Genomic DNA, 14,532 nt, shown 5'->3' on the forward strand with positions numbered 1-14,532 from the left:
TCGTCGGTATCATCATACCTAGTTCAATCTCGTTACCGGCAAGTCTCTTTACTCGTTCTGTAATGCATCTTCCCGCAACTAACTCATTAGTCACATTGCTTGCAAGGCTCATAGTGATGTGCATTACCGAGAGGGCCCAGAGATACCTCTCCGATACACGGAGTGACAAATCCTAATCTCGATCTATGCCAACTCAACAAACACCATCGGAGACACCTGTAGAGCATCTTTATAATCACCCAATTACGTTGTGACGTTTGATAGCATACAAGGTGTTCTTCCGGTATTCGGGAGTTGCATAATCTCATAGTCAGAGGAACATGTATAAGTCATGAAGAAAGCAATAGCAATAAAACTAAACAATCATTATGCTAAGCTAATAGATGGGTCTTATCCATCACATCATTCTCTAATGATGTGATCCCGTTCATCAAATGACAACACATATCTATGGTCAGGAAACTTAACCATCTTTGATTAACGAGCTAGTCTAGTAAAGGCATACTAGGGACACTCTGCTTGTCTTTGTATTCACACATGTACTAAGTTTCCGATTAATACAATTCTTGCATGAATAATAACCATTTATCATGATATAAGGAAATATAAATAACAACTTTATTATTTCCTCTAGGGCATATTTCCTTCAATTGGAACATGAGAATGGAACCGATTGAAATTGGAGTTTCACTATAAGTTCTATCATATGCATTTGGTTCATTATGATCAGAATTATATATATATTTTTTGGCCTCGTGAAGGAGAAATTATCACTCAAGCTTGGGGGAGGCTTAAGTCCATGATGCACACATGCCCCAATCATGAGCTCTCAAGAAAAAATATTATTCAAAACTTTTATGCTCGGCTTTCTCATAATGATCGATCCATACTCGATACTTCTTCTGTTGGCTCCTTTATGAAGAAAACTATTGAATTCAAATGGTATCTTTTGGAAAGAATTAAACGCAACTCTAAAGATTGAGAATTCAACAAAGGTAATGAGTGAGGTGTAAAACTTGAGTTTGATTGTGTTGAATCTTTTATGGAAACAAATGCTTTTCATAAGTTTAGTACTAAATATGGACTTGACTCAGAGATAGTAGCTTCCTTTTGTGAATCATTTGCTTCGTCTAGACCCGGAAGGTTGTAGTTGATGATGGGCTCCGTCTAGACCTGACAGGCCCTACGCAGGGCGCGCTCGCGTCGTGTGTCGGCCATGTCAATATCGAGGCTGAAGGCAGGAAACCAAGGCCCCTACCTGGCGCGCCAAATGTCGGTGGATTGATTTCTGCTACAGGAAATCCTCCAAAACCCTTGTTCGAACTCTGGGCCGTGGTTCGTGACCTAGCACTAGACGGTGAGCTTGGCGTGGCTACAGTAAGCGAGGCACGACGGAGGGACGCAAGACACGACAGGGACACAACGAGCTACCCAGTTTCGAGCCACCGTGAGGTGTAAAACCCTATTCCTGCTTCGTGGGATTGCTTGTGGAGACGGTGCTCTTGGAGCTACAAGGTGAATCTCGGGGGGCAATTGCGCGATCCCCTTCTATGGTGGCAGCACTGCCCCTTTTATAGTTGCCTTGGTCCTCTTCCCTCGAGAACATTTGCGGGATGGGTTGCCACACAATGGCAATTCAAAGTGGGACGGACGCTCAGCCTTAGCCTGAAAAAAGTTGTCTTCTCCTGTTAAAGACGCTATTCTGACGCGCGGGTTGGCCTAGCGATGATGCATGTCCTAGTGCGCCGTGTCTTCCCAATCTTCTTGCACCGAAGTGGTAACCTTTGGAGCTCGCTCTATGGGGAGGCAGGCGCCGTTGCTCCCTTATCACCAAAGAGGAAATCTACTCTGGCAGCGCCTGCTGGCACGGTCTTCGCTGGCATCATCTGGCGCGACGCGTCACCCACGTGTTGGGCACATGGCCGCGCGACCGACGTCGTGCGGCCTCCCGCGCGAAGGGCCTTGCGGGGGGTCGCCTCTCGAGAGGGGGGGCTCATGAGGCCGCTTGATGTTGTCCTCGGTAGTCTCGCCTCGTGGCGAGGGTCCTCACGAGGCATGGTCCTCATGAGGTGGCTTGCTTCGCGGCGCCCACGGCTGGGCCGCCTCTCAAGGTCTTCTTTAGGTGTCGCTTCCTAAGCCGTAGGCAGTGGGCCCGTGGCACCCTGGTTTTCACTGGGCCGACAGAGATGCCCTTTTTTGTAGACTGGTCCCATTCCATGAATGTCAACATATTCCCTCCGTCCGGTGAAGAGTGTATATTTGGCTTTAAAATTTGACCACAAAAGAATGTACTTTTATATTACCAATGCACTTTAAAGCAGAAAAACATGTTTCTCTCTCATCACGCGATAATCAAGATCGATAACATTCTACACATCGTCTTCTTAATTTCTACACGCACTTATCTCATTGGGGTTGGGTAATTAAAGAAAAGAGATGACGGCTTGAACCTTTTCAATGCAATGTTTTACTCCACTTTGTAATTTACCTTAAAAAAATTTATATATACACTTTTCACGGGAGGAAGGGAGTAATTTTTGTTCTTTCAAATCTCTTTGGGAGATCTTGAAAACAGTCCTTATCCGCACCCATGGACATGGCGTGGACGTGAGGGTGCCACTGCCGGATGGGGACAACAGACGGGTGGGCCCGCTGATGCGTCGGCAGGTAGGTACCGGAGGCGGAGGCAGGGACAGCCAGGCGGAGCCGCAGATGGAGCCTTCCCAGGAAAGGGCCGGGCTGGGAGGGAGGCTATCAAGCAACCTTCCAAACGGAAAAGGAGGCGAGATGGGATGAGATCAGATCAGATCAGCTCGGCTCGGCTGTTCCCCATCATCATATCTTATCGTTTCTTCTGGGAGAGTGCTTATCAGGGCCAGGTGTGTACTGAGGACGTAGGGGTAGTACAGAACGGAACGGGTCCTTTTTGGTACGGCGGTCGCCACACGCGCACTCCACCGTCATCACCCGCCCGGGCATCAGCTGGTGGAGGGGCATCTTTCTTCTTTATTATGTATATACTTGCTTTTCTATTTTCTACTCGTACGAAAGGAAATCTAAGCCGGCCAGCCATGCATCATGCATGTGACCGCGACCACCCCAATAATTTCCAACAGGAACTACAGTGAGTGCATTCAGTAGTTTCTCTCTCAAATTAGGTCTGCAAGAACTTTTTGGGTTATACTACTAATTATTTTTTAGAAACACACAGCCTATCATTATTATTTTACCTAAATGATAGGTGCCACACGTCAGGTATGTGGCACTTATGTCCTGACGTTTTTATGGCAATTCCAGTCACATAAGGATGACACGTTCCAGTGACACACGACACGTTTTTATTAACAATGAACTGAAGCACAAACGTTGCGATGTTTTGCCAAAGTTTCCCCCTCACGTAACTAAACTTGTCATAACAAACATTTGAAGTTGCTATGTGTTCGTATCTGAGGTTTGACATTTTATTAGGGTTCAATTTTTATAGAGGTGAGTGTATATGTATATGCATAAGTGTCTACATTTATACCGTGTTAAAAAAAGTGAATTTTATTTTTAACCCCTAGTTTTTGTGGACCGAAAAATAAAAGAAATCCACTCTAAAAAATAAAGGAAATTATTGATCACAGTAGACAGAATTTAGGTATGGGTGCATTTTTTTGAGTCGAATTTAGGTAGGAGCACATAGAAACGCCACTTTTGCAGATGCTCGAGCTAGTGGGTGATCGATAGCTTATTGTTCCCGTTACATGCTTTTCTGACTTTTGCGCGCACGGAAGTGGAGCCATCAAGGCTGGTCTTGCCCTCGAATCGACACATACCTAACATGTAATTATTGACCTGCTAGCCACGGAAATAAAATTATGCCTGTCGTATTTTTTCTGCTAGTAACCAGCATGGGTGTTCTGGAATTTTGTTCCCATGCCTCACACTGATGAGGCGTCTTGGAAGAACGGTCGTGCTGTAAAAGATGTGTTCATCTTTTTGCATCTTTCACCTTACACGATCTCGAATTTGGATTTAAAAGTCTAAACAGATGTGCAGTGGCCTTGAGCCCTTTGCAGTGCTCCAAGGTATACGAATGCTAAAAATGACACATAAACAAAAAATAATGTGACAGAGCAATTAAAGAGGAGAAAGAGGAAAACGATGCTAAACAAGTGAATCTATGCAAAATGGCTACCGACCAATGGATGAAGAAGTTTAAGTATTAAACAATTAAATAAGAGAAGCTTAGCTATAAGGCTAGTCAGGCTGGTCATAGTGGGGAGTAACTTAGACTAGTGTCATATGCATGACACTAATCTAAGTTACTACCTCCATAGTGCAAAGTAACATAATAGTAGTGTTATAGATGAGTTTATTTATTACTCCCTCCGTCCCATAATATAGTGTCAAAACCGCTCTTATATTATGGGAGGAGGGAGTAGCTTGTAGACTCATCCTTTCTCGGGAAGCGCTATGTTACAGTAACATATTATGTTACTCTAAATACCTCTCTCCTCATTAACTACATGTCATATAGGCAAAAAAATTTTGGAGTGCGCTATGTTACTACCTAAGTTACTCCCACTATGACTAGCCTCATAGTGGGAGTAACTTAGCTAGTAACATAGCGCACTCTACCTAAGTTACTTCCACTATGACTAGCCTCATAGTGGGAGTAACTTAGCTAGTAACATAGCGCACTCCAAGAAATTTTTGCTTATATGGCAAGTATTTAATATGAGGTGTCAACATAATATGTTACTGTAAGACTAGCCACAATGGAGAGTAACATACACTAGTAACATACACGTATTCCTAGGCTATATTACTATCTTCATAGTGGGTAGTAACATAAGTGCGGTAACATGCATAGCTTCATTTATTAGGTTATAGACTCATATTGCATTGGGACATGTGATGTTACAGTAACTAGCTAAGTTACTACTACTATCTCTCTCCTCATTAACTCATTGCCACATAAGCAAATTTGCTGAGGTGGACTCGATGTTACTGCTGAAGTTACTCCCATTGTGGCTAGTCTAACATAGCGCTTCCGAAGACAAGATGAGTCTACAAGTTAATGAATGAAGCCATCTATGACACTACTATTATGTTATTTTGCATTATAAAAATAGTAACTTAGACTAGTGTCATATGCATGACACTAGTCTAAGTTACTCCCCACTATGACCAGCCTAAAAACTAAGCACTTATGTATTGAAAAGATTAATTGCTAATTTTTTAATGCAGTTAACACCTCACCTAGCACTAATGCATTGGAAGATACAAATTCATGTCGTTTGAGAAAGCATTTCTTGAATTTCTATATTTCAGGTGTCAGTGCTATAACAGTAACAATCACAATAATCATAAGGGCATATCCAACGCCATGTCATAGATTGAGCACACTAAACGTCTGAAATGTGTTTGGGCGCGTCCAATCTTATACCTTAAATGTCCATCTCTATTACTTGAAAAATAGCTCGCTTCTATTTGTTAATGAGGGCTTCCCAGTATACAAGCTTGCTTCCATAAAACACACATACATACTTACATGCTTCATGCGCCTTTCGACAAAATACACAGCTTGCTTCCGCTAAAACACACATACACCTACATGCCTCATGCGGTTTCTGCTAAAATACACAGCTTACTTCCGCTAAAACACACACACCTACATGCTTCATGCGCCTTCCGACAAAATACACAGCTTGCTTCCGCTAAAAAACACACACACACCTACATGCTTCACGCGGCTTCTGCTATATAAATCATGCATTAATGCCGCACCATATTTGGTGATAAGAAAACGTGAGAACACCTTGGTTCAGACGTTGTGATTTGCTGGACGCAGTCGGTGATGCCGTAACACCTACTTCCTTTGTTTTAAAATAGATGACTCAACTTACGGAGGAAGTATTTTTTTTATATTTTATAAAAGGCATAATCTATGCGGTGATAACCGGAGTGCTTCTCTGCCTTGGAAGCAACTCCACGCAGTCCCCCAGTGCGTGCCGTCCCCGGGTAGTACGGGACCAGTCAAATGAAAAAAATCCCCCTCCCCATTTCTCACCACCGCCCGTCCTCACCCTCCATCAACACACACCGGACCCACACGTCACCATGACTATCCAAGACGCGGGTAAGGGCCGAAGCAGGTGCGCGTAGCGGTGGCGCATCGTACCCGTCCGGCTGTACGATCCGTTCCGTTCCGTTCCGTCCCTCCCCCACATCGTACCCTCCCCGCTCTCCCTCTCCTCTCACCTCGCTTTCCCCGCCATCTTTTCCGTTATTCCACCCCTGCCCCCGCCTGTACCTCCTCCGTACCGTCCTTTCCCCGCCGCGCAATGACCATGCCGCCCCCGGTCGTCGCCCGCGCCGTACTCCGCTCCCCTTCCAGCACGCGGGGCAAAATGGGAAACGCGGTGCGGCGTCTCAAGGGAGCCGTGATAAGGCGACGCAGGGGCAGTCTCGACATTTCCAGCATTCCTTGCTTTTTCCCTCTCCCTCCTCCTTCTTGATTGTTGCGTGCGAGTAGGCCGTGGCCAGCCATTGCTACTCCTCCCTCCGTTCTCGGTGTCCCGGCGAACAACCAACTGCCAGCCCGCCTTGCCCGCCATGGCCATGGCGACCCACGGCCACATTGCCAAGCGCCGACGCGTCTGCCCTGCTGCGGTTGCGGTCCCGGCCGCGCCGATCGACTCGCTGGCCGACGAGCTCCTCTTCTTGGTCCTGGACCGGGTGGCGGCCGCCGATCCGCGCGCGCTCAAGTCCTTCGCGCTCGCCTCCCGCGCCTGCCACGCCGCCGAGTCGCGCCACCGCCGCGTGCTCCGCCCGTACCGCGCCGACCTCCTCAGCGCCGCGCTCGCCCGCTACCCCACCGCCGCCCGCCTCGACCTCACCCTCTGCCCGCGCGTGCCCGCCGCGGCCCTCGCCGCCCTCTCCTCTGCGCCCGTGCCTTCCCTCCGCGCCGTCGACCTCTCCCGCTCCCGCGGCTTCGGGGCGCCCGGCCTCGCCGCGCTCCTCGCCGCCTGCCCCGGCCTCGCGGACCTCGACCTCTCCAATGGGGTCGACCTCGGGGACGCGGCGGCCGCGGAGCTGGCGCGGGCGCGGGGCCTGCAGAGGTTCTGCCTTTCGCGCTGCAAGCCCATGACGGACATGGGACTCGGCTGCATCGCCGTCGGCTGCCCGGACCTGCGGGACCTCACGCTCAACTGGTGCCTCGGGATCACGGATTTGGGGGTCCAGCTCCTCGCCCTCAAGTGCAAGAAACTCAGGACCCTGAATCTATCCTACACCATGGTGAGCCATGCTTCTTCTTGATCTCTCTCCATCACGTCCTGTTCCATTTCTTGGATGAAGGGAGTTGTGGCTTGGGGTTCCCCGTTCATGCGTTTCTTGATTCCAGAAACACTTTAATTAATGGAAAAAAGAGAGTTGATTTTGGTGCTTTTTTGGAAAGTTTAGATTTACATGTCTCTCACGTGAATTTCTCCTTACGGTCTGGCAGTTTTCCCTTTCGATCTTTGTAGGAGATACTAGCACAACGGTTTGATGTTTTTAGCAACTCTGTTTATATTTCCTTTTGCAAGAAATGCTCATGGAATTGGACTATCGCAGTGAAAATTACTTTTCTTGAATTTTTTTTCGAGCAGCTGTTTTTTAAAAATATCTGCAAGGACTATGCATTGTACATTTCATGATCATTACCTCACTCTTGTGAGGATGGGAACCAGTAGTACATTTTATTGCTTAATTAATTTCGGTCAAAGAAAATACCTTTTGAGGATGGGAATGGCTACTTTCTTCTGAGGTGCCAAATAGACAAACACACTAATTTTGTTGGACTAACAAATACTTATCTTTCATTGCAGATCTCCAAAGACTGCCTTCCAGCCATCATGAAGCTACCCAATCTTGAGGTGTTGGCACTGGTGGGATGTGTTGGAATAGATGATGATGCCCTTAGTGGTCTTGAGAATGAATGCAGCAAATCACTACGGGTAATCATCAAACTAGACCATTTTGTTTCATGTGTTAGTGTTGTGTGTGTCATGTCACCTTCATTTGATCACTATTAGGCTCAACTCTTTGTGTAGGTTTATATTGTTGATGTCGCTAGGATTTTAATATAGCATGTTTGGCACGTCTATACATGTCGATGTGAAACAAGTAGTTACATTAGAACATGTGTAGGCGCTCAACAAAGTTTACCAGTATCGTGGCCAATAAACTTGAAAATAACACTTCTACTCTTGCAGGTGCTCGATCTGTCAACCTGTCGAAATGTCACTCATACGGGAGTTTCATCAGTTGTGAAGGCAGTGCCAAATCTCTTGGAGTTGAATCTGTCGTACTGCTGTAATGTAAGTATCTAACTGTAGTAGCATCATCTGGGCATAACTTGACCTTCTCTAGTTTGTCTTACATTCTTCTTTTTGGCAGGTTACTCCATCTATGGGAAAATGCTTCCAAATGCTTCCTAAGTTGCAGACCCTGAAATTGGAAGGCTGCAAGTTCATGGCTGATGGACTAAAATACATTGGAATTTCTTGCGTCTCTTTAAGAGAGTTGAGCCTGAGCAAGTGTTCAGGAGTGACAGATACTGATCTTTCTTTTGTTGTGTCAAGACTAAAGAATTTGCTGAAGCTGGACATTACTTGCAATCGCAATATCACTGATGTTTCGTTAGCTACCATCACTAGCTCATGCCCTTCCCTCGTCTCTCTAAGAATGGAGTCCTGTAGCCATTTTTCTAGTGAAGGGCTCCGACTGATTGGGAAGCGATGTTGCCATTTGGAAGAGTTGGACATCACCGACAGTGATTTGGACGATGAAGGTTTGTACTGAAATTCAAATATCTAATTATTTTTGGTAAATGGATGCCGAATTAACTGTTTCTCGCAACAATGACAACAAAAAATTAACGGTGATGAGATCTTTCCTTTGCAGGTTTGAAAGCTCTGTCTGGATGCAGAAAACTATCAAGCTTAAAAATTGGAATATGCATGAGGATAAGTGATGAAGGCCTTATCCACATTGGGAAGTCTTGTCCAGAACTCCGAGATATTGATTTGTATAGGTCTGGGGGTATTAGTGATGAGGGGGTTACTCAAATTGCTCAAGGTTGCCCAATGTTAGAGTCTATCAACCTGTCCTACTGTACAGAAATAACAGATGTTTCGTTGGTGTCGCTCTCAAAATGCGCAAAGCTGAACACACTGGAGATCCGTGGTTGCCCCAGTGTTTCATCTGCTGGGCTCTCAGAAATAGCAATCGGATGCAGGCTACTTGCCAAGCTTGATGTCAAGAAATGCTTTGCGATCAATGATGTGGGGATGCTTTTTCTTTCCCAGTTCTCTCATAGCCTCCGTCAGGTATGATCCTTTGCTGTTTGTTTGTTTTTTGAGAAAAGAACTTGTCATACCGTGTCCATAATTGTGTCATTAACATTGCTACATCATGACAGATAAACTTGTCATACTGTTCAGTCACCGACATTGGACTTCTGTCCCTCTCTAGCATATGTGGGCTTCAGAACATGACGATTGTACACTTGGCGGGTATTACACCTAATGGCTTGATGGCTGCTCTTATGGTCTCTGGTGGTTTGACAAGGGTGAAGCTTCACGCAGCGTTCAGATCTATGATGCCTCCCCATATGCTCAAAGTCGTTGAGGCTCGCGGCTGTGCTTTCCAGTGGATTGATAAACCATTCAAGGTATTCTACTTGCCCCCTTACAAGCCTAGGTATAGAAGATTTGAAGTTGAATTATTATTTGTATTAACACTTCTCATCTGTCTTTTATGATGTATTCTGTAGATATACCAACTGAACTGCAGCTTTGACAGCATAATGTCTAATAGTAAGCGTGTGGTCTTTGCAGGTCGAGCAAGAGCGATGCGACATATGGCAACAACAGTCTCGAGATGTGCTTGTACGATGAGATTATGAGAAATGCTTGTTATCGTCGTCTTGACTGTCAGCCTTACATGAACATGATGGTGTAGAACGAGGCTTTGCACCAAGGTGGAGCGGAGTTGTGTACAGAACAGACGTCATCGGAACAATGTTGTATATGTATGTTTCGTTCAGTGGACTGGGAGGTTCTTTTGTTGTGCCGTATCCTGTATATAGAGAAGCAGGAGATAGATGAAATCATAGAGAAAATTACTGGAGGTCGACCTGTACTTTACTGATCAACATGAGAGTGTGCACAGTTCGATTACCTGTCCAATGTGTTCTTATTTGGAACGAGGTGTTTGGCCTGTGTTTTTTCTGGTGTCCAATTCTCAAATCATGAATGGTTCTGGTATACTGCATGATACAACTAGAAGCAAAAGGAAGTTGCTTTTGCTGACCTAAGGTTAATTGTTCTTTCTTCTTTTCCATATAGATAGAGCTGCGACGTTTGTTGCGCCGCTGCTGTCCTGCCACGCCACATGTCCCCAATCTGATCTAGGAAAGTTCGCATCCACTTAGGCCATCTTTGGTTCATAGGGTAGAAAAATCATAGAAATAAAAGTCATAGGAATGAGATGACATATATTTCAAATCCTATGAATAGAAATAGAAAAAGAAATGTCATTTAATTCACATCATATGATTCTTTTCATTGAGTCTAGGCTAATATTTAGTTTTTTATAAAATGTAGAGAATAGGAAGAATTCCGCCGTAGGAATAGGATTATATTCCTATAAACAAACGGGCTTTGAAGAAATTTTTTTTATAGAAATCCTATCCTAAACCTTTTCCTAGGATTTCTTTGTTTTTTCCTGCGCTATCAGACATTCTCTCAAATTCTATAGGGTACTATAGGACATGACATCATGTTCCTGTATTTTTTTTATTTTTCATTTTTGAGAATCCCGCGAATCAAAGAGCCCACCGATCGCCATTTACCAAAACGAATACCATTGAATACCTGCATCCTAGGGGCAACTTCAACGTAGTTTATCAAAACGGATACTACCAAATATCTATATGCATGTTTGACTCTGTTCATGAGAACGGATAACTTCAAATATCTATGGCACGTCTGCATAAGAATAGAGACGGATGCCATCCAATAAGAGTCATCAAATCTTCACCTATGTTCCGGCCTCCTCCATTTCACATGTATATCTAAATCAATACAAATTCAAGCATACGTTTAATAGTTGCAAATATATGAAATCACAATCATAAAAGTACCGGATGTTTAATAAGTTTTTCAATCGACCGATTCCAGAAGTTGCTAATCCAGTTGTCCACACAAAGACCTTCGTCTTTGGCTCCCAGGCCGCCTGTTCGTGGCAAAGACCTCACTCTTCGGATGGTCCGACCTCCTCTGTTTGTACGAAGCGCTTCAATAAGCTTGCATGGTAGGCTTGGACTGCCGCATCGGGACCCAAGTCTGACGTCTTCATGAACAAAATTTTAGAGTCCTCTGAAGCAGCATTGATCTCAAGCTTCTTCTCTTGTAGCTTGAGCTTCTTTTCTTACATGTCCATGAGAATGCCAAACCTCTCCGCCTTCTTTCCCTTCTTCACCTTATTGCACGCGACACTAGCCTCCTCCTCCTTCGTCATGAAGCCTCGAACTTCTCTGTCATCTTGGCCACGACCCCTTCTCGCTTCTACTTCACCTCCTCCCACTTCCACTCCCGGTCCCTAATCACCTTCTTGGCCGGAGGCCCATCTTGTGTTGGCATGGTTGGATCACCACCTTCATCTACATTGAGCATGGCCAGATTAGAAATCGAATCCTAGGCATCACACATCATGTCCCATGCCAATGTCACCTTCAGGGCCCAACTTGGGTACACCTGCCAGAGTCCTCTTTGGGGTGCTTCACGCTGTCAATAAGAATGAGAATGTTGAGGAAGTCAATCCATAGGTTCGTGTTCACACTCTACTCTAATTCGTCCGATCTAGGACTCTCGAATGCCACAACTTTCTCTAAGACGAATTGGTAATAGCGATGAGCCAGTTGTTTGACCCACTCAAGTTCAACCAACAAATGCATATAGATGAAGTGCTTCTTCTCCATCTTTGTGTATAGTATGCACACATGTATGGGCTAGCTAATGAAGACATGAAGGAAATATGCCCTAGAGGCAATAATAAAGTTGTTATTTATATTTCCTTATATCATGATAAATGTTTATTATTCATGCTAGAATTGTATTAGCTAGAAACTTAGTATATGTGTGGATACATAGACAAACAGAGTGTCCCTAGTATGACTCTACTTGACTAGCTCGTTAATCAAAGATGGTTAAGTTTCTTAGCCATAGACATGTGTTGTCATTTGATGAAGGGATCACATCATTAGAGAATGATGTGATGGACAAGACCCATCCTTTAGCTTAGCATAATGATCGTTTAATTTTTCTGCTATTGCTTTCTTCATGACTTATACATATTCCTCAGACTATGAGATTATGCAACTCCCGAATACCGGAGGAACACCTTGTGTGCTATCAAACGTCACAATGTAACTGGGTGATTATAAAGATGCTCTACAGGTGTCTCCAATGGTGTTTGTTGAGTTGGCATAGATCGAGATTAGGATTTGTCACTCCGTGTATCAGAGAGGTATCTCTGGGCCCTCTCGGTAATGCACATCACTATGAGCCTTGCAAGCAATGTGACTAATGAGTTAGTCACGGGATGATGCATTACGGAATGAGTAAAGAGACTTGTCAGTGACGAGATTGAACTAGGTATGATAATACCGACGATCGAATCTCGGGCAAGTAACATACCGATGACAAAGGGAACAACATATGTTGTTATGCGGTTTGACCGAATATGTAGGAGCCAATATGACCATCCAGGTTTCGCTATTGGTTATTGACAGGAGATATGTCTCGATCATGTCTACATAGTTCTCGAACCCGTAGGGTTCGCACGCTTAACGTTCGATGACGATTTGTATTATGAGTTTCGTGTTTTGATGAACCGAAGTTTGTTCGGAGTCCCGGATGAGACCACGTACATGATGAGGAGTCTCGAAATGGTCGAGACATAAAGATTCATATATTGGAAGGCTACATTCGGACACCAGAATAGTTCGGGTCGTTTCGGATAAGTTTCAGAGTACCCGGGGTTACCGGAACCCCCCCGGGTTAGTGGAGAAGAGAGAGGGCCGGCCAGAGGTGGCGCCCCCCTTGCCCAGTCCGAATTGGACAAGTGGAGGGGGGCGCCCCCTCCTTCCTTCTCTTCTCTTCCTCCTTCCCTTCTTCTCCTACTTGGACTAGTAAAGGGGGGGACCGAATCCTACTTGGACCAGGAGTCCAAGTAGGACTTCCCCCATGGCGCGCCCCCCTTGGGCCGGCCACCCCTCCACCCCCCTTTATATACATGGGAGGCGGCACCCCAAAGGCACACCAAGTCTTCTCTTAGCCGTGTGCGGTGCCCCCCTTCATAGTTACACACCTCGGTCATACCGTTGTAGTGCTTAGGCGAAGCCCTGCGCCGGTAACTTCATCATCACCGTCATCATGCCGTCGTGCTGACGAAACTCTCCCTCGTCCTCAACTGGATCAAGAGATCGAGGGATGCCATCGAGTTGGACGTGTGCTGAACGTGGAGGTGCCGTACGTTCGGTACTTGGAACGGTTGGATCGCGAAGACGTTCGACTATATCAATAGCGTTACTAAACGCTTCCGCTTTCGGTCTACGAAGGTACATGGACACACTCTCCCCGCTCATTGATATGCTTCTCCTAGATAGATCTTGCGTGATCGTAGGATTTCCCCAACAATGGCATCAGAGCCAGGTCTATGCGTAGATGTTATATGCACGAGTAGAACACAATGAGTTGTGGCGATGAGGGAGTCCTGGATTAGGGGGTCTCCGGACAGCCGGATTATATCCTTTGGCCGGACTGTTGGACTATGAAGATACAAGATTGAAGACTTTGTCCCGTGTCCGGATGGGACTCTCCTTGGCGTGGAAGACAAGCTAGGAAATACGGATATGTAGATCTCCTCCCTTGTAACCGACCTTGTGTAAACCCTAGCCCCTCCGGTGTCTATATAAACCGGAGGGTTTAGTCCGTAGGACAAGATACAATCATACCATATGTCGTGGTTCTGACTCTGACAGTGATGTAGGGGGGTATGTATGGAGAGGCTAGATCTTAGCTATGGAGGAGTTGTAAACACACGAGGATTACGAGTTCAGGCCCTTCTCGGAGGAAGTAACAGCCCTACGTCTCGGTGCCCGGAGGCGGTCGACTGAATTATGTTTGTATGAATAACAGGGGTGCGAACCCTTGATACTGAGGAGGGGGTGGCTTATATAGAGTTCGCCAGGCCCCTCCAGCCCTCAGTAATGCAGGGTTTAAAGTACATTAAGACTGGGGGTTACTGGTAACGCCCCTAATAAAGTGCTATGATGACCATAAAAGCTACTTAATGACCGACCATTTGCGTGCAGGGTGACTTTAGATCTCCTGGCAGTCGAGTGGTTGGATCTTGGTCGAGTGATTGCTTCGTGGTCGAGTGTCTTGAATCCGTCGAGTGGGATACCTCCAAGTCGATTGAAAGGTGACTTCT

General features: G+C 45.7%; 1 protein-coding gene across 1 annotated transcript; it reads left to right on the top strand.

Annotated features, from left to right (window-relative positions):
- Positions 1-6,496: 6,496 nt before the first annotated feature.
- Positions 6,497-10,260, top strand: LOC125508702 (RNI-like superfamily protein). Its single transcript, XM_048673479.2, has 7 exons — positions 6,497-7,287; positions 7,860-7,988; positions 8,247-8,351; positions 8,431-8,824; positions 8,938-9,362; positions 9,455-9,706; positions 9,873-10,260. Exons 1-7 carry the CDS (start codon positions 6,604-6,606, stop codon positions 9,930-9,932), a joined length of 2,049 nt encoding a protein of 682 aa, XP_048529436.1. The 5' UTR covers positions 6,497-6,603; the 3' UTR covers positions 9,933-10,260.
- The last annotated feature ends 4,272 nt before the right edge of the window (positions 10,261-14,532 follow it).

This window comes from Triticum urartu, chromosome 5A (assembly GCF_056163025.1).
Source record: "Triticum urartu cultivar PI428250 chromosome 5A, HENAU_Tu73, whole genome shotgun sequence".
NCBI classification, from domain to species: domain Eukaryota; kingdom Viridiplantae; phylum Streptophyta; class Magnoliopsida; order Poales; family Poaceae; genus Triticum; species Triticum urartu.